At 36.0% G+C, this 20,874-nt stretch overlaps 2 protein-coding genes across 2 annotated transcripts in view; one reads left to right on the top strand and one right to left on the bottom strand.

Moving 5' to 3' along the window:
• Window positions 1-12,537: 12,537 nt before the first annotated feature.
• Window positions 12,538-14,330, bottom strand: LOC108573578 (defensin-2-like). Its single transcript, XM_017936042.1, has 2 exons — window positions 14,163-14,330; window positions 12,538-12,764 (listed from the first exon to the last, which is right to left on the bottom strand). Exons 1-2 carry the CDS (start codon window positions 14,260-14,262, stop codon window positions 12,538-12,540), a joined length of 327 nt encoding a protein of 108 aa, XP_017791531.1. The 5' UTR covers window positions 14,263-14,330.
• A 1,824-nt stretch (window positions 14,331-16,154) lies between these two features.
• The window catches only part of LOC108573583, a 5,266-nt gene continuing 546 nt past the window's right edge, over window positions 16,155-20,874 (top strand). Inside the window, exons 1-3 of the mRNA XM_017936046.1 lie at window positions 16,155-16,403; window positions 17,642-17,947; window positions 19,255-19,923. Coding sequence (XP_017791535.1) covers window positions 16,164-16,403; window positions 17,642-17,947; window positions 19,255-19,923 — 1,215 coding nt within the window. The 5' untranslated portion in view covers window positions 16,155-16,163. The remainder of the gene's footprint in view (window positions 16,404-17,641; window positions 17,948-19,254; window positions 19,924-20,874) is intronic.

Below are 20,874 nucleotides of genomic sequence, written 5' to 3'. Positions count from 1 at the left end.
GTTTCAAAAATGATCCGATTTGCAAACTTTCCTATTGCAAAATAACCTCCGAGTGCAAAGGGTTAAGATGTATATGGTATTAATATTACATTATTAGTATTCTTACGACAATGAATTACAAATATAATAAAAAATAAATACACATTCTCCGAGAAACTACGATGGAAACTTTTGCATACACCTAATATGTTAAATTACACGTAATTTACCGATATGCATAATGTTTACGGTATCTGTTTAATGTAACATATATAACATAATGATAATGTAAATGAAATAATAAATATGTTACATTAAACTGGTACCGTTAACATTACGCATATGTATCAGTATTGCATTATTATAACTTATCAACATTTCAGGTTCTCAAATTCAGAGAATTTCTTACGAATCACGTTCATTTTTTACTAATTGTATACTATGCGCATAAAGTTACATGTACACTACCGGCCAAATGTTTGCAATCACTATGCATTGCAAGTTGCACCAAAATTCTCGAAAAAAAAGTTAGCATTTATAAGAATTTTTTGAGGTAAAGTGCTATTGATCTCCACAGCATCAATTTCAAATCAATAAAGAATTAGTAGCGGATTCAATATTGATGTAAATTGGCAGGTGATTCCAAATTTTTAACCGGTAGTGTATATAATTTCACTTTAACCCTTTAACCTGCAACAACGTGTCAGACTCGTGACAGAGATTTTGGTCAAGATGTGAGAAAAATAGCTATATTAGCGAGAAAAATTCATTGTAATCCTAACTTTCGTTTTAATCTGTAAGATCGAGAATTCCTAAATGTAATTAATCTGTAACAGATTAGCTTTTATTACATGATACAGTACTGAAACATTAAATGGCTGACGCTTAGATGCACAGTCAGAAAAGAAGTCATACGTTAAGGGGTTAAAATCTGTACCAGTAAAACCTAATATATGTTTACTCATAAATTCTATTTCCTTTCGACTTTTTTCGTATACTGATATAATTGAAATAATAGGAAATATCTGAAAAAATATGCGAAAAATTATATCACTTTTCATATTGTCTATTTTGAATACCGTTTAAACTTTCTACTAAATAGGATTCTATCGTGAACACCATTGATTATCCTCAATGTTAAAATTCATATTGCTTGAGCTTGCAACCTAATATTGCAAAGAAATAGAACATTCCTCAAACTTTTCGTAATATTGAAACTTTTATTCCACAAAAAACCGATGGTTTTCAGGGTAGACTTGAAAACTTTAACCGTTCTGACCGATTCGTGATGACGCACTTTTAGTTGTGAAAAATTCTAAAGCTTATCGGGAACAAATTAACAAAACTATGATTCTTGAAACTTTTCAAAACTTCAACAACTATAACGATGTTCAAAATACTTTATTTCTTCAAATATCTAATACGTACAATATCAATACTTCGAAAATCTGAATCGAATAAATTTATACTGAAACTATTTAACAAATCAAAAGCACAGCAATAAGATTATTCTATAATAATTAATGTTATTCGTTTCACTTAATGTTGCGTTGCATCATTTCAACAGAGAAAGTAGTCAATTATTTAGTTATTTTATTTAAAATCGTAACATTTACTATTAGTACAAAGAAAAATAGTTTACATTCATTTGTTGTTAATTAAATAAACAGCTATAAATATAAACAGATACTTTTCATTATAGCAAAAATATTTTGAGTAACGTCTTTTCCAATTGTTCGTAAACAAGAAACTAACTTGTACTTGCCTTTAAAGCCTTGTTTGTAGACATTTTCCTGAATTCTTAGGTATTGTACGGAAAGTTTTTGCTATTATTCATTGTACCAATAGTAAATGTTACGTTGCTAAATAAAATAACGCAAATATTATTTATTTACTACCCCTTCTATTGAAATTATACAACTTCAAATAAATTCTAACGAGGTATACGGAGACTTTTTTGACTGAGTGTGCAACTTAAAAATAATTCAACGCAGAACCTTCTCCATTGTTTAAAAAGCAACTCTATTAAAAATAGGAGATGAATTAAATCACGTGGAGTGTGAAGATTTATTTGAATACTTTATTAAGAAATATTTCAAATCAATATTAAACGTATGGTCTACGTTAAATAATAATTATTTTTATTTTTTGCAATAAAACCTTGCAGTATTTATGAAAAAAAGAAAATATCTCTACCAAGGGCTAAACTTTTCTATAATTTCATCTTTGTAATTGAAAGTTCCGAGTGATGTACCCCATTTCTGTGGACCATTTTAGCACCATCACTTAGAGAAGGATATTACTTTCTATAAATAGGTGAATTTCAATTTAACTTCACAGCTACATAAAATGAACAGATAATACTCAACGTCATCACTTCCATTCCACGATAATTCTCATTTATGTACCGCTACTTGTACCAAACGCTTTGCTGTTATTAGCATATTACTTTTTTAATTGATATCTGATTAAATAGTAGCAAAGAACCTGCGTAAAATGTCAACGGTAAATATTATTCCCTTTTTCGTTTCCAGAAAGTAAATATATATCAAAATGTTCTGTTGGAAATTATACAATTTTTACGTACATTTTTACTTTTTCTTTAAAGCGTACAAGGAAATGTACTTAATTGTTTATTCTATTTAAAGGGACACAAGCTTTTCAGAGAGTGCACAGCTTAATTAGCTTAGTTTCTTAAACTTTACGAATGCATTGCATTAAATTGGAAGATCAATTTTCCGTGAAACTTTTTATTCGTTCTTTTATGAAACCATATTTCAGCAAAAAAAAAAAAAAGCTAACGAACACGTTTTAAATGTTAATAAACTGAAACAAAGTTCTTTACAAGTTGAATGTATCTTATGCTTCTCAAGTTACGGACATAAATAAACGAAGTTTATTTCTGCTTACCAATGTTTAATTGAAGAAAAGTTTTACACCATTCGTATTCACATTTGTAACATTTTGTAAGTTGAGAAGCGTAAGGGGAAATGAAAAGTTCAATCTTTATTTACAGCGTGCAAGCTAATAGCCGTCGACCAGCGGATTCAGGCTTACTTTAACTTCTTAAGGGGGTATTCTAGTCTAGAGTGTCATTTTTTAGTCCTTTTTAGGGATTTTTTTGTAAGATGAAAAGTTCAATCTTTATTTACAGCGTGCAAGCTAATAGCCGTCGACCAGCGGATTCAGGCTTTACCGACCGGTAACCTATTAATCGGCTTTTTGCCACCAACGTTTACCGACCGGTAACCTATTAATCGGCTTTTTGCCGTCAAGGCTTACCGACCGGTAGCCTATTAATCGGCTTTTTGCCTTCAAGGCTTACCGACCGGTAGCCTATTAATCGGCTTTTTGCCTTCAAGGCTTACCGACCGGTAGCCTATTAATCGGCTTTTTGCCTTCAAGGCTTACCGACCGGTAGCCTATTATGGCTGACACGATTCCGCCCATTCTGTTTATCCGAACTGAAAAAACCAAAAGGATCCTTGATTAGTACGACTGTGACTATGGTGTGAACCAGAATGAAAAAAAAAATAGTGAAAATTTACAAAATGGCGGCACTTTGAATTTTGAATATCGATTTTGTCGACATTTTTTCGTTTTTCAGGGGCTCTAAAAATCAGAAGAATATATATTTTGGCATAATTATGGTTCAGCCGATAACGGTACATCCACTGAAGGTGCATGTAAAATTTGTAGTCAATCGGACAACTAGAACCTGAGATATTGTAGGTGCTGCACCGAAACGATTTTCGTTGGTCGGTGCTTCTCGCTACGCTGCACGACAAATTAATGTTGTGCAGCAGATTATTGTTGTTAGTAGACTCTAAGCGAAGATTTCCGTGGTTGTTTCGAAAGCTCTAAAATTTAGCTTCTCGTATACCCTAAAAATGACGAAATTTTTTTCTCTAACCTTAACAAATAAGATAGACACATTTCATATCCACCGCCTAATAACCTCTAACAAGTATCTTTTTACACAATTATTCATACGCTTTATTGTTGTTTATCAACTCCGAGTCATACTCTGTTGTTCACCAACTCCGAATCATACTCATCAAGTCCCAAAACCGTTGGACCTTTCCGTACTCCCACTACCCTAAAATAAGACCTACGAACCTTAATAAAAGCAAGCAGTTAAACATCCCGCACATAATAGAAGCATCGCTACGACCGAACGTATCTAGAAACTAAGATTTCGTGTAGAAAATTTAGTAAAATAAAATTGTTATTTTTTATTTAAATTACTAAACATCGGAATCTAACAGGTTCCACGAGTACAAAATACGACGGTCTGGTGTGCTTCAATCGAGTACGTAACAATTCATACAAATTCAACATCGTAATGTGAACGTAAATCAATCATAATTAACTATATTAATTTTGACACGTGGCGTTACAGCACATAAAAACAATTCTATTTGCATTTACAACGCTAACTATTGGAAATGGGTTATGGAAAGAAATAGTCTTTTAACTTTGTAATATGCTATTTATTTACGGACTCAGAGGAAACGTCTTTACGCTATTGAATCTTCTAAAGGACTGTTTCTGGGCATCCAAAAGGAAAGTTGGGGTCCCCTTATACCTAAAAACTGTTTACATTATGGTATCGCATTGTGCAGTGCGTGACTCGAAGACGGACACCAGATGCATCTGATGGAAGTCTTAGTGCCTTTGTTTAAAATAACGCGGAGACATTTTTGTCCAAACTTGATTATTTCAATAGGGTGTTGTTAGAAATAATCCAACACTAACAATAGCTAAGAATTGTATCTTCGGTGGTAAACATCAATGCGCCTGACTTCATTGATACACAAATCTCTGTGTGAGTCGCACAGTATACGTGAAACGTTCCTTGATTTGAATGCAGCCTCTACATTGCACGGTCTTTTTCACAAATTAGTGACGATGTAAAAGCAGGGTTTATACTTAGACTTCAAAGTATTGGTCATCGATAAAATACAGCGTACTAAACGCCAGATAAATTTTCAAAGTTTTCCTAGGAAAACATATTTACTTTCTATTTATTATATAGAAGGTATTCTACAGGATGAGATATACAGCTAAGACCTAACCTAACCTAAACATCCCCTTCATTTTTAACGATATCAGAAGATGTTTCAAACACATTTTGAATGGTTTCAAAAGAGGAATGTCATAAATAGGAAATTCTTTCTATCACTTTTTCCAATTTTTGTTTTTAAGGTAATCGATATGTATTCACAGGAAAACATATACTTTCTTCTATTGCATCTTGTAGCGGATGTTAAAATGCATTTCTGACCTTAAGGTGACTCTGAACATTGAAGAAAATGAAATTCTGAGACAATGTCAGGGTGATACGTGAACTTACTTTTTATGTTACAAATGCTCCAAATAACGTCCATCGGCAGCAATACCAGTCACGGACTATGTTAAGAATACTTAAGTTACACCAGGTTTACGATACGGACGCGACTCTCTGCTATTTTTCAGATTAAGGTTTGAATACGCGTTTAATGTTTTCAATGTTTTTTAATGTTTTTCGTTTTAATGTTTGTTAATTATTCCTTATTGTCAGGAGGGCTCCAAACCTCTCGTAAAAGCGGAGAATTTCGAGTTTTCTTCGCAATTGACGTATCATAAACCCGCGCAAGCCCAGGCACGTTCTCGAGAGCGAGCGGTACCGTTACCCTGGGTTTTTCCCATAAGCCCAGGTGACGCATACTTCGCGCAAAACACCCCCTCCTTGAGGATGAGTGGTTGGCGTTGGGCGGTGACCAAGGCCCGAACGTGAGTGGGAGTCTTAGCTTCCGACCCAAAACTCACCCCCGTCAAGGGACCCAAATGGGACCAGTGAAGGGGAAATGCGAGGGCCGACCGGGGCAACGCGCCAACGAGACAAGCAGGTCAAGGGACCCAAATGCGACCAGGGAAGGGGAAATGCGAGGGCTGACCGGGGCAACGCGCCAACGTGACAAGCAGAACACAAAAAAGGTTAATAGCAAAAAGTTCAGGCGATCATACAGTCGCTACATTTTCAATCGATTCTCGACGACGTGTCAGAATTGAACAGACTATGATGCCTTTTCAATTGTTTCTCACGTGATAACAGCAGTATCTTTGATTATACGATTCAACATGTCGTCTAGAGTGGCAAGTTGCTGTCGGTAAATACCGAGTGTAAGTTAAATAAGCTCTACACGATGAGATTTACCTCGAGGCATGCCTCGAGACGAGTTCTCGTGTGAGGCGACGAGACTTATGTACTCTGGGTCTCCTGAGATCTTCCTATCGCGATAAAAATGCGTATGTACAAATCGAAATGGGTTCCGAAGGAAAACGTGCTTTTCAGGAAGATTTGATTATATTATATAGAAATTTCCTATGTCTCTGGGACATAAAGACCAAATCCTAAATGGATCTGTATCACTGACAATCAGCCAATTTTTTGGTTTACTTTCTTTACATGGTATTTTTTCCTCTTCGATACGCATGTCTATTGCTATATCTAGCAATTGCAACTTTTCTTCGCATAGAAATGATATTTCGCGTGAGACCTCGTATCAAAGTATGTCTCATCGTTTACGTTTATGACAATACTATAGATATTACTGTAGGAAAAAATTGAAATAGCACCACAATCCATGATTTCTGCTTTTAGACAGTGTATCACTACTGATGGACATCACTGTGAGTATTTATAACATAAACGGTAATTTCATATACCATCCTAACGCTGTCTTCGAGTTTGATCATTTTTTTTATTTTTGGTGTTCAAGGTCATAACTCAAATATAGTGGATGCATTTTAGTATCCATTGCAAGATGCGATAGAAAAACAAATGTGTTTACCTGCGGAAAAATACCGGTTGCCTTGAAAAAATAAAAAAGAAAGTGACCGTAAAAAAGAAATTTTCTTTCCACCGTATTCCTCCTTCGGTGCCATTCAATGTGTGCTTTAAACATTTCTAATATCGTTAAAAACAAAGGAGATATTTAGGGGTTCGGTTTTACCTGAGACACCCTGTAGAATGTGAAGAATTTTCCAATTAGTGCAATAGAACTGTTGGACTATTTCTAAGAACACCCTGTAGAAATAATCGAGTGAGGACAAAAATGTCTCGACGTTCTTTTAGACAAAGGCACTAGGACTTCAACCAGATATGTCTGGTGTTCGTCTTCGAGGCTGCACACTGCACACTGCAATACCATAGGGTAAACAGTTGGTAGGTATAAGCGGACCCCAGCTTTCTCTTTTTGGGTGTCCAGAGACAGTTCCATAGAGCATTTCAAACAGTAAAGACGTTTCTTCAGAGTCGTAAAATAAATTGAACATTAGCAGTTATACAAAGACAATTTTATTTCAATCACCCATTTCCAATAAAAACTTTAAACTGTCACAGCCGCCATGTTTGTTATTGAATTGTCAGAGTCACGTGACATGTAAATACACAGTTGCGACATGCCACGCTTCTGCTGAAACTATCTCTTTATTGTGATCGAATTTCAATGATTGAATTACTTCAAGAAACGGAACTGTCAACTGGCCACCAAGGTCTTGTGACTTGACACCGTTAGACTTTTCCTTGTGGGGCCATGTTAGCACTTTACCGACCGGTAGCCTATTAATCGGCTTTTTGCCATCAACGCTTACCGACCGGTAGCCTATTAATCGGCTTTTTGCCGTCAAGGCTTACCGACCGGTAGCCTATTAATCGCTTTTTTGCCGTCAACGCTTACCGACCGGTAGCCTATTAATCGGCTTTTTGCCGTCAAGGCTTATCGACCGGTAGCCTATTAATCGGCTTTTTGCCGTCAAGGCTTACCGACCGGTAGCCTATTAATCGCTTTTTTGCCGTCAAGGCTTACCGACCGGTAGCCTATTAATCGGTCAAAGTTTGATTTAACATTTCTATAGGTATAAGAAAAAGCGCATATATTCTCGCGCGATAGCCTAGAGTCTAAGTCTGTGTTAACAGTGTTAAGTCTTTCGTTTATTCCAACAAATTGCAAACTGTTGACGATCTAAAGCAAACATCATTCGCGTTATTGGTGAGATACGACCTAATTTATGTGCCGGAGTAATCGAAAATCGGGTTTGTCGTATTCACTCCAGCAAACGCAATCGTGGTGGTCATTTAAACGATATTGTATTTCGTGTATAATGCCATCGAATGTACTTCAAAATAAAATAATAAGCACCAGATTACCTTTCGCATTTCTCGTTTTATTTCAATTCAAAGTTCTATCGTTCTTGTCGGAAAATTATAATATAAGAGCGTTCCAGCATAAGGCGAACACCTAAATACATATCTCGTTTCCAAGGTTCCACGGTGGACGTTGAAAACGATGCGAAGGGCCTTGCCATAAATAAAGCCACAATTGGGTCGCGCGATGCCCCGTTACGCGGAAAGGAAATTAGTTTTATTGCCTTTAACGACGGTCACTAGTAATGAAATTATCGGCACAAAATGGGATCTCTACTTAAGTGTTTACCGTTGGTGTTGTCAAAAGAGATTATTGATCGATTTGGGATAGTTTGAAAACTTGATTAATTGGATGGAAAGGAATGCTTCGGCCTTGCCAAGGACAATATAGGAATATAACGTGCTGAGTGACATTTAATTACTTTTAGTAGGATTCAAAACTTCCACTTTCTTATATTGTTTAATCTGAACATCAACATCTGTTTAGCAAGATATAAACGTGACCTTGCGATCTAAATTTAGCGTTTAAATTGCTGAACACAATATAGCTCCTGAACTGCGCACAATATGTTGATACAACGCTATATTATGATACCATTCCCTTCAATAACAAAATATAATACATACACTGAATATGAAGCAAACCTAAACAGTCGTTACAAAATTGTTAAGATCCTGTGAAAAATGATTCAGTATGGAATCTTCTAAATATTTATTTATTTATTTATTTATTTCCATTTAAGGCATTCACTATAGGTACCTTATAAGATCTCGGCAACCACTTTCATATAGGATGAGTTGTCCTAATATGGAATACGTGCCCCAATATGAAATACTACGATCTTAACCCCTTAACCTATGATTTCTTTTCTGACTATGCATCTAAGCGTCAGCCATTTTACTGGTTCAGTAAATCAGGTAACCAAAGCTAATCTGTTGCGGATTAATTACATTTAATAATCTTCAGTCTTACGAATTCAAACGAAAGTTAGGATTACAATGAATTTTTCTTACTAATATAACTATTTTTCTCACATCTTCTGACACGTTGTTGTAAGTTAAGGGGTTAAAGAATCCCAGAATCCGAATTTTTACATAGGAATCTTTAAACTGATATTATACATAACAAAGTAAGCACATTAACTTTATTTATGCGTGATTATCTTTCAAATATGGTCGGGTTTGTGTAACCATCCTGGAAATTATGAATTTCTGCCTCGTTAATACAATATTTCTGAAAACTCAGACAACAATGATATTCCTAATATGGAATACCTCGAGGAGCTCAATATGGAATATTTCATATTTGAGACCATGTATATCTAATTCCATTACGACTAAGTGAAACGTGTTTTCTGTTCTTTAGATGTCGTCTATCGTATAAGTTAGAAAGAAATAGAAAGAAGAAGGTATGTATAGAGCGATACAAGCGGTTATAGATTAAAAAATTGGATTTTTGAAGGCGGAGAAGACATATGTATTCTGTTCCTACAGGAACTTTGTTTCGTTTTATTAAACAATTAAAAGAGAACCCAAATCTTACGATTGAAGCAATTGTAAACAATTCTTTATAATTTTGTATAAAAACTAACAAATTTTGTTTTTTTTAAATAAAAATAATTATCAGACGCGTTACTTACTTATTTATATCCTACTTTCCATCTTCAAAAAAGTAAATTCGTTATAATATGCTATTCCATATTAGGCTAATAAAGTATCTCATATTAGGAGCACACCATCAGCCAAATATGTGAAATGAGGACCTCAGTAAAAATAATAAATATTGTCTAAACCGTTATTATATTTTTAATTTTTCTGTTACCAGTCAAAATAGCATAAAATTTCCTACAAAACCATGATATTTATGGTTATTAAAAAGCATTGTAAATAGGTAAAATATGTGCATGAAAAAAAGTATTCCATATTAGGACAGCTCAAAAATTCGTGCTATTGTCATTACGCGAAAAACACTGCAAATTAAAAAAAATCTATTCAAGCCATCGCATTGAGTATAAAATATGCTGAAACCTTGTCTTCTTCTATTTTTCTCGTAAATCTATGACTTATGAGAAAAACGCTGGAAACTAATACCGTGAACACCCTATATATTAGGTGTACAAATTAATTCAGTGCCTTTCTTCATAAAATCTTGACGACTTTATCAGCTCAAACCCGCCATATTTTTTCAGAGAGGGAAGTCGTCAGTTACACGATAAATGTAAAAATGATTCTTCAAAATAATCTCCATTATTTTGAACATTAGAATTGTGTTCGATTTTTTGTACGTAAAAATTGAATTTTGTGAGAAAAAGCGCGGAATTAATTTGTACATCTAATACTTTTACCGATATGTGATACTAACTTTGGCGAAGAAATGTAATTTGTACTAACATAATAGTCGATTTGTTTCTGAAAAATTCTAATCAATTATGGAATTTTAATGGAAAATCCAAGCTAAAGTTGACATTAAATGGATAGAATACCACCAAATCATTGCAACGATATCATAATTGTCTCTTTATCTACAAGAACACAGTTAATCATTCAATTTGTAATTTTAAGCATATCCTGCATGAAATCCAGCTTGGAAAATGAACCGACCTTTGGAAACTTTCTTACTAACTTCTCTCTGTTGATTGACTAATGTTCTTGATGCTCGCTACGCGAAGCAAACGAATTACCAATTCTTTCCTTTTGAACGCGCATAGCAGTGAAATAGTAAGTCATCAAATTAAATCAGAAACATACGCTAATGTGCTGCTAATAATATTATAAGTCTGAAATCCGATGACCGTGAAAAGCATTAAAATTTCCAACTACGTGAGGAGAAATGATGAAATCAAAATTGAACAGTAATGTAACGTTAACACATTAGGCGTCGGGGCGTGCGACATGGGTGATTTCACGTCTTTTCTTTCAACCGTGTTACGCTGGAAAAAGCTTCTGTAACTTTTTAACTAATAAATATTTTTCAAGGGAATTTTGAGGAAAGTGGTAAATTATTTTAATTCGTGGAACATCCACAGGTAGGAAGGGGGCGAGTCGGAAAAAACCCATGAAGCAACGCTCGACTCCGAGGCCCTTTTCCTGACCATTGATTGATCGGAAGCAAGGTGCCAAAACTAGTATAAAACCGACGTACCCGCACAAGGTCGACAGATAATCTAAAACCATACATCTAGAACGATATCCGTTCGAACAAAACATTAAATAAAACCACATCAAACACACTTCTGGAGTTTTTCGCCTTTAACCAACCCGAAACGAAGGCAATCTCAACCGTTACGGCCCGTTCCGTAACAAACATCCACTGCCGTTCACAAGTACCAGAACACCCATTATGTTCGTGTAGAAAAAATTATATGATTTAAATTACATTTTCTCGCCAGAATTAGTGTCACATGAGCCACTCAGAAGCCAAAATGACTATCTCCATTAAATGTTTTTTTACTTATGAAGAATTATGCACCAAGCATGTGCTTTGATGCTAAAATTGAAAGAATTTCAAAAAAGTGGTGTTAATCATCTTGGCTTCTGAGGAGCTCATATATTAGTAAAAATATACATATGTAAGTACTCGTTATACTTCAAGATTCTAAAGTGAGTAATTTGTTTTTACGATCTTAATAATTTTGTAATGCCTTTCGTATGTCAAATAATTTTATATTAAACTTGTAACGACAACGAGGTTTGCTTCACATTCAATAAGAAGATTTTAGTAGATTACAGTAGACGTCTGTAGAATTCAGTAGGTATTAGTAGATTTCCGTAGGTTCCGAAAGGTTTCAATAGATATTAGTAGAATACAGTAGATTTTAATAGAATTCAACAGATCTCGGTAGATTTTAGTAGATTTCAATAGAGTCCAGCAGAATTCACTAGACTTCAGTCGATTTCAGTATGCTTCACATTCAGTAAGTGTCCTAGAACTTATGAACATGAGTGTATATTGAATTTGTTATACATACTGTAGAAAATAAAAGAATGATAAAAAAAAATATGAGGAACTATTAGTTTGTTTCTTTTCTATTAAAACCAAATAGGGATGTAATGTAAATAAGAAACAATTAATGGAAATCATGAATAGTAATATATATTCATTATTAATTTGTAGAAAATCATACATTATCCGATTGCTAGTTTTCGGTGTACTAGGTTAAAAATACAATATAAATTCGTCGCTTTAATTCATTATTCAATTTCAGCAGTAAAATACAATGGCAGTGTATTAATTGAACAATATTTAAAAATGCATGATACTAAAATGATTTCGTACAAGAATCTGTAAAGTATGGAATGTAGAATAGTCGAATCAGAGATTAAGTATTTCAACATAAACAATTTAGTGTAGCAAATTTTTAAACACTTCAATTCCGACAAATGCATACGCCATCTTGACAGCGACCACCTTTACGCCGTTGAGTCAGGCATCTGACAGCACAAGCGGAATGATTGATGCTCAACCACTGTGATTGCCACGACAAAACGTCACATGTTACTCTGCGTTCTCGAATTGGTGGTAATCCAGTGGAATTATCTTCCGTTTCTATTTCTGCAACTGCTTGGCCACCGCCATTATCCTCTTCAACCGGTCCTAATGAATATATTTAATCTTTTTAGTTTTAAAAAGTACATTGTTCATTTACATTTTCTGACGTATTGAACTGTTTCATGAAATTAGTGAGTCAAGATTATTTATTGGATGGAGCAGAAAATTCGTGCTGATTTTTGATAGATAGTGTTTGAATACGTTAGGACAAATAAAACTCGATGAAAACATACGAAGCTTCGTATACAGGGTGTCCCGTAACGTTGGGACCACACGCAAATGGGGGGTTGCTGAGGTGACCCTGAACAACTTTTTCCTTATCCAAAATGTAGTTTGAAGCTTCATTTTCGAGTTATTAACGAAAAACACTGGCCAATCACAGCGCTCGTAGAGCCAGCGCTCAGGGACGAGCGAACAGAGATTCACCCGCGCGCTATCGTGAACAAGCGTACGCGTGAATCTCTGTTCGGCCGTCCCTGAGCGCGGGCTCTACGCGCGCTCTGATTGGCCAGTGTTTTTCGTTAATAATTCAAAAACCAAGCTTCAAACAGCATTTTGGTCAAGGAAAAAGTTGTTCAGAGTCACCCCAGCAACCCCCCATTTCCGGGTGTTACACTCTTTACGGGATACCCTGTATAAGCAGCCCCGTTTAACATAGAATCAGTCAAAAAAGGAGCCTTGTAACTAGAAGCCGAACCACGGCTCCATAATAAAGCAACTCATAACCGAACAACAACTACACTAAACATATTCATTACAATCTTCATCCCATTCCACATTGGGTTGAAAAAAGGACCGTAACGCCTTATAACCGAATAAATAAGAGCACTGTACGAAACAGTACTTGTTCATGTATGTTACTTCCTGATTAGATTAATGTTCCTTTTCCAGCTGTTATCTAGCTATAACTTTAAAATAATTTTTTTTTAACAATTCTTATTGTAATGCAAAAAGGAGAGGACACTTTTTGTGTATTATTGGCATAAAAGTTTTCTGTGAAAAATATAAACTCTATCAATGAGAAAAACAGCTGTAACAAATAACTGCTAAATGAAAATAAAATTTTACCTGCAAAGTACAGAATGTTAAGTAATCTTAATTTTCGTGATATTTACATAAAATGAAATAATGAGTTTCGATTATCGTTTCAACCACTGACATTATTTTTCATATCACACATTACAAGATACGATACATAAAAATCTTAAGTATATATTTTTTTACGGACTATTTTTTATACCTACTATTGTAAACTTATTAGTCGAATTACTTCCATTTAGAAACTGCTTTAGACAAAACTTGACAAAACTTTCATAAACCAGAGTTTCTTCACCTGTACTTTTTTCAAAGCATTTTTTCTAAATGATTTTATTCGAATGAATCATGACAGATCTAACAACTATACGTACATATATATAGTAATAAAGTAAATGTATTGCTTACTTAGTTCATAAATTGGACCATCGTAGACTGCTTGGGGAGCACTTGCACCAGAGACATAAGCGACAGTAGCGAGAACACCAAAAAGAACAAAAAGCTTCATGTTTCCTCGAACAAAGTTTCAATAAATTGAAAAAGTAACAAATGTGCTCTCTTTACTTCGAGACCTTTAAATTGATTTACGTTTTAGTGTAGCTGATGGGATGAAAACAGCTCTTATATACTTGGTCAAATCATGGAACATGATCTTTCGCTGTGCTCCATCTTTGTCTCCTTATCCACATCCGTCCCGCAAAAGTTCCGTTTACGGCTAACGATGGAAATCCCCCCTTGCATGAGTATCCATCAAGGAAAAGAAAAATAACGAACACAAGATACAGGAACCTGTCACTCTCATAATATACCTTTACCAAGTATTCAACTTACTGAATTTCCTTAAGGAAAAATAGAAAGCAATTTGCAAGCAAATATTACAGCGAATTTTATATCAATGTATAAATAACTCGGTAAAAAGACAATACGATTTAATAAATGAAGATGCCTTAATTATAAGAACAAGTGAATATTTATTAAATAAGTATTACGATAAATTTGTTTATATCTAAACGTAAAATAAACATTAAATCTAATGTGGTAATCAATCATATCTAATCTACTATTGGATAATTGTATATTTAACCGGTTCACTGCTGTTGGCGCCTTGAAAATATGCTCGTGCTACGCCATTGGCATCTGTTGGCACATTTCCACCCTAATTTGTATCATTTGCGCACTTTCACCTTAATTTAATAAGAGAAACTTAAAAACGATAATTTAAAAATTTTTTAAAAACTTTCAAACGCTAAAACAGAAGATTTTGCAGCCACGTTTCAACATCTATCGTCTGCCATGCGCATTAGGGGAAAGCGGGGTAACTCCGGCCACTTAAATATCTCGAAATGAAAAACGCGTGATTTGACTTTGTATGGTACTGCCACTTGGTACTGATGCAACTAGTTAATATTCGTCGTTTCTGTGACTGTAGCAGCCTTTTATGTTAAACAATACCTGAATGTTCATTTTGCAACGAAACCTTGTAACAGTGGCCAATATTCAAGCAAGGTAAATCGGTACTTGGAATCGACATAAATTATTAATATTAATCTCATTAAATAGAGGAACGTTTCTACTTTCGAAGTCACATTTGGTTTTTTGTTATACGTAAATTCGATTCAGTGTATTACTTCAAATATCTGAACATGAGGTGTGGGGTAATTCTAGCTAGCTTTTAATCACTGGTATAGGTGGTAGTAAGATTCCTGTTTTGTTACTCGAAAGTAAATAATTTTGGTGGTAGTGTGGGGTGAACTGAGAGCTAGAAAGTGTAATTTACAATCTGGGACTCACTTTCGGTACCAGGTAGCGAAATCAGCTTTCATGTAGAGAACGTGTCACAAATATTGACATTCTACATTTTCTTTTCGATAGAGCTTGAAGCTGAGCACGTTACTTGGCAGTCCCCTTTTACGTGAAAAAAAATCTTTCGGCCCAATGATCTGCGAAAAAAAATGTAGGAGTTCGCTGATTCTACGGGTATAAATAAACTGCATCTAATAAATCGATATCGTCGATGTAAGAACGAACTTTCTTTCGAAAATCTAACAATTCGGGTACGTGTGAAGTTACTATCAAACTTTCACATTGAATACCCGCGATGTACGTATGTATGTATCTACGTGCAGTACAAATAACGAAATTTATTTTATAAAATTGTTTCCACCGCATTTCTCCCCAGTTAAGATTTCACGAGTCGGTGAGAAGTGAAAAGGATAAATTTTGTTACGCTTAAACTATCGTCTATCGATGAAAAAACGATATCACTGAACGCAAGAGGGTTGCTGCACTTTCCGCCATTTAATTCAGAAATCATTTTTATTACATAAAATTCCAAATTTTCTTTATACATTGAACATAGTTAATAACAACAGTTTCGGTTTGTTTTCAGGGCAGAGTTCTTGAAACAAAATGAGGAAACAATCTTACAGCACGAATCTGAGCACCGGAAGTGGTGGAGAACCACAGATCATCGTCGACGAAAGCACACTAGTGGAAGAGGAAGCGGAACAGCGTAGAAACGAATCGCCTCCACGATGCTTGGATCCAGATTCGCCTTCCTTGAATCCTTATCTATTGTCTCCATGGAGAGAAACGAGGAAACACTCTCTACCAACTCCGCAATGCACTTCCGGGATAATCGCATCCCAGGTACCGTCTGATGATTATATCAGGAAGGGCGCACTTACGAACCACATCCCTTTTCTTTGTAACGTATTTTTAACGCATCAGAACGTTATATAATATCCTTTACATAACGTTATATAATATCCTCTTTAAATAGCTATATTTAAAAAAAGTTAACTGTTCTGCCTGATTCTGAAAAATATATTAATTTCTTTGTACAAAGAAATACATATAAAAGAATGTAACTCCATTGCGAAGAAAATTTAGAAACACTGTTGTTTTTGACCCTACGAAATACAGTGTTTTTTTAATGAAACGTGTTCATTTATACGTATATTGATCACGTGGTTCATTTATGAAGTATCGTATCCGTTCACATAATATCCTAACACTGCTTCGATATTTGATCAACTTTTTGGTGCTCAAGCTCACCTCAAGGTCACCTCAATGTCGTGACTCAAATATGCATTTTAGCATCCGCTATAAGATGCGAACAAAAAATATATGCTTTATAGCAACAAATACTGGTGACCTTAAAATGTTCGAAGAAAAAATGACCACGGAAAAAAATTTCTTCTTACATCGTGTTATACCTGTGAATTTCTCACTATGTTTTAAATAGTAGCAGTATTATTAAAAACAAAGAAAATATTCAGATGTTCGAGTTTTGCTAGGACATTCTACATTATGTATAGATAACCTAAAATTCATAATCATTTGTTTATTATTCGTTAATTCTCCAAGTAATTATTTTTTGTTATTCCGTCCAGCTTTATACAAATGCAAAAAATTTTCTTCTTTATCGGCAGTAGGTACTTTAACCGTTTCGTGACCAGTGGGACGCATACGTCTCACTTGAATAGTTAAACAAAAGTTGATCTCAGTTTAGTATCTATTACAGACGCCATAAACCGGCAGATAAATAAATTCTTCAAAACGAATATTCAGTCACGGACGGGGTTAAATATGATATAATCCCTGACACAATAAATAATTCGTATTGTACATCACTTTAAATTCTATTTACGTTGAAGCACCATATATGTATCGTTGAATCGGTAGAACAGTAATAATAAAGTCAACTGTATAATATTATAACAGCTCTAAAGTCAACTGAATTTTTAAATGGCTCCCCAATTCTCGAGGTAACTCGTGACTTTTAGCAATCGCCAGGGCCTATCAATTAGCTTCATCTCCATCTCAGCCTCCTGTGGTTAATTGTCGATACGAAAGCACTCAACTCGAACGACTCCTATCAACAGGTGAGGCGGCTGAGCGAGCGTGGTGGAGAAGGATCGGGACCATCGTCGAGAGAAGCCGCTTACCTGGCCACACTCTCTCAAGCACCAGCTCCTCCGCCTAATGGCCGAAGGCAGTCGGTTGTAACGATTTCCAGAGTGCCACCAACTCTGTTTGGCCGTAATCGTCGCGAATCAATCGCTGCCTTCCCACTCGGAGGTGGTACCAGAATACTAGCCAACAGTACTAGTCAATACAGCAACAGTGGGAGCACACACAATCTACAATTGGATATCATGGACGATATCGCAGAGATAAAACCGAGGAAGGTGAGAATTTTCTTATATTTAGCAGTGTCTTTAATAACGAATTTCTGATTGGTTTTCTAGTAAATCTTCACGTGCGACACTTTAGTGGAAAGGAGAAGGATTCTCTATTAGCATATGTTGTTATAAGTATTAGGACACTTATCGAATATGAAGTAAACGTAAAACGTAACAAAATTATTAACACGTTCGCTACCACGCCACGGAGACAAAACTCTCACCACAAACCATGCTAATGGGACACAAGCTAATAATTTATTTTAATAAATACAGGATCGGGGCCTCCATACCGAATCCTTAATAAGGAACATCAACGAGGAAAAAATAGAGAGGGCGTTATTGGTGTAGCGCGTAGTGCACCTAGCCCGGAGGTCATGGGTTCGATTCCCGTTTGGGTCCCTCATTTTTTCCTCGGTTCCTACATAAATGTGTTAAAATACTCTCAGGCACACCACGTGTGCTAGTTATATCTTCAACTTTTTTCAAGCATATTTGCCAGGTTCAGAACAGATTTCGTTTGTTTATGCAGTGAAAAAATGAAATTCGGGGTTACCCCGTCACATATCATGTATGTCACTGAGCTCTCGTTGGAAATGGAGGTGCGTCACACATATGTATGTACATATGTGACGCTGGTAGCGAATGTGTTGAAATTCTAATAAAAATTATTCAATCTGGAATTTCCTAGTATAACAAGTACATATTATACAGGGTGAGGCACGTGTGAAGCGTGACGATTGAATATTATCAAAAATATTCCTGATAAGAAACAATGTTACTAGGGAAGAATTGATGTATTTTAGGGAGCACACACTTTACGGCGTAATTTAGTTTCTTGATGACTATAATCATTGAATTCGTCTAAGTGTGGACGACTTAGGTATTTTGAAAAATATACCTAAGACTAGAAGCTGGAATATTTTCAAAACTGTTAATTATATCGAAAAAGGCTTCAAATAAACGTTGACTGGTTTCGAGGGGGGCATTGTTTGATATGACTATCATTTTTGTAAGTGGACACGTTAAGGACATATGAAGGTCAAGTTTGTTTCTTTAAACGGAATTGTATATTCTTCGAATACATCAATCGATTCAGCTCGTCATTCTCTATATAAAAGCGTTAGGCTATTTACACCGAAAAACCATTACTTTAGAAGATATTTTAATTAAAATATTACGATGGGCCTCGCGACAAATGGCCTGTTTCGTGTTCCTGTCGATTCTCGCTTTCTCTTTTATTGCCTTCGTCGTTCATTTCTTAAAACCACGAACGAAGGGACAATGCTTACAATCCTACAACTATGTTCCAGGTATGCTTGAAGATGTACAAGACGTCCACAGAACAAGTGTGCGAGATCCAACCACTAGAAGGTAACAGCTCCACTCAACGATATACCCAATACCAGAAGCGACGATTCTCGGAACCACCTCCTCCGTCAGTGTCGCCGACACCTTCCATCCGAAGACGAGCCTTAGAGGTGCCACGAGCCGCGAGCTCTTCTGTTTCCGGTGCAGCAGGCATCGTTTGTTCCAACACCGATCTGATATCGATCCTGAGTTCGTTAGCGTCCTCTGCAACGGAGATTAACCGATGCGGAGACGATTCTTTGAGCTCGCGAGAGGACAGCAAGTCCAGCTGGTCTGGCAAAACGGTTGAACAAAAACGAAGTCGGTTGAAGAGCTTTCGCTCGAACAGCTTTGACGTGTCGATCCTTCACGGTGCCAAGAGCAAACTCGCTGGCGGCCTATCCTCGAAATCGTCCATTATGGTGCCGTCGAATTGGTTCACGAAGAGGCACCAGCCGATGTCGAAAAAACAAAAACCGGAAGACCTGATAACAGCAAGCCTCAACTTTAAATTCGATAAATCGAAGGTGGTGAAAGTGGTGAAGGAAACACTGGGCCGGACGTCTCCTACCAGTGACGTCAGACACAAAGTCGTATGGGACGACACCAGTGGAACGAAAGTGGACGCTCAGGTCAGTTTTTACATGTTCTTTAACCTGTTGCCTGCTAAATATATTGCTCGTCGAATGAAATTGATTTGCAAGGCTTACGAAATCAATGTATTATTCTAGACAAACTATTATTCTTCTTTTTCATTAAAAGTTCAATATACATAATAGTTATTTATAAGAGATAAATACCAGAAAATAGATACCTCTTTTATTTCGCAAAGAAATGCCTGAACAAAAACAGGTCTTTTTTTAAGATTAATAGGAATATTTTTATCAAAATGAAAAATATTTGTCCTAACAGTTGTCTAAAGTGAGTGTGTCAGTTAGGAAACACACAAAAAACTATAGAAAAATTTACCCACTATTACTATCTACATACGTCAATATAAGTTTTATATATTTCGTGTGTTTTCTAATACAAAATCCCTGCTGTAAGACAAGGGATCTGGGCATGTTACTTGGGAAAAACCCAAGGCTCTTGCCTCTTCTTTCTAAGTCGTCACCTCTAACTACCAGTTGCTCTGCAAATTCCATCTCCACCTCGACCGATCCATTAATAAAAATTAGTCAAAAATTGTATGTGTCATCGAACATCAAATTTTAACAGTGCAAAGGCATTTCAATATATATATTGAAGGCTTTCTAACTAATTTCTCGTTTATTTCATTATATTCACAGAAAAAATTCACAAAGATACCTATCCTTTTCGGACGGTCAGGATAACCCTTTTTTTTTATTTTTTTTACGTGGGGGAGATCCTCGTGGACACCCCGCCTCCCGGGGGAGGGAAACGGGGTAGTGCCGGACTCTTACCGGCTAAACCCCCCACGGTGGTCCTTCCTCGGCGTTGCGGGGTGGGCCCGGGATCTCGTGACGAACGCTACCGGACCCATCCTACACCTGGCCCCTCCCTCGGGTGTTGAGGAGGGAAGGGCGCCATCCCGGAGAGGGTCAAAGGGACCCCTCTCCTCC

This window comes from Habropoda laboriosa, unplaced genomic scaffold (genome assembly GCF_001263275.1).
Source record: "Habropoda laboriosa isolate 0110345459 unplaced genomic scaffold, ASM126327v1 scaffold158, whole genome shotgun sequence".
In the NCBI taxonomy this organism is placed as follows: domain Eukaryota; kingdom Metazoa; phylum Arthropoda; class Insecta; order Hymenoptera; family Apidae; genus Habropoda; species Habropoda laboriosa.
This window is presented reverse-complemented; position numbering and strand designations above follow the sequence as displayed.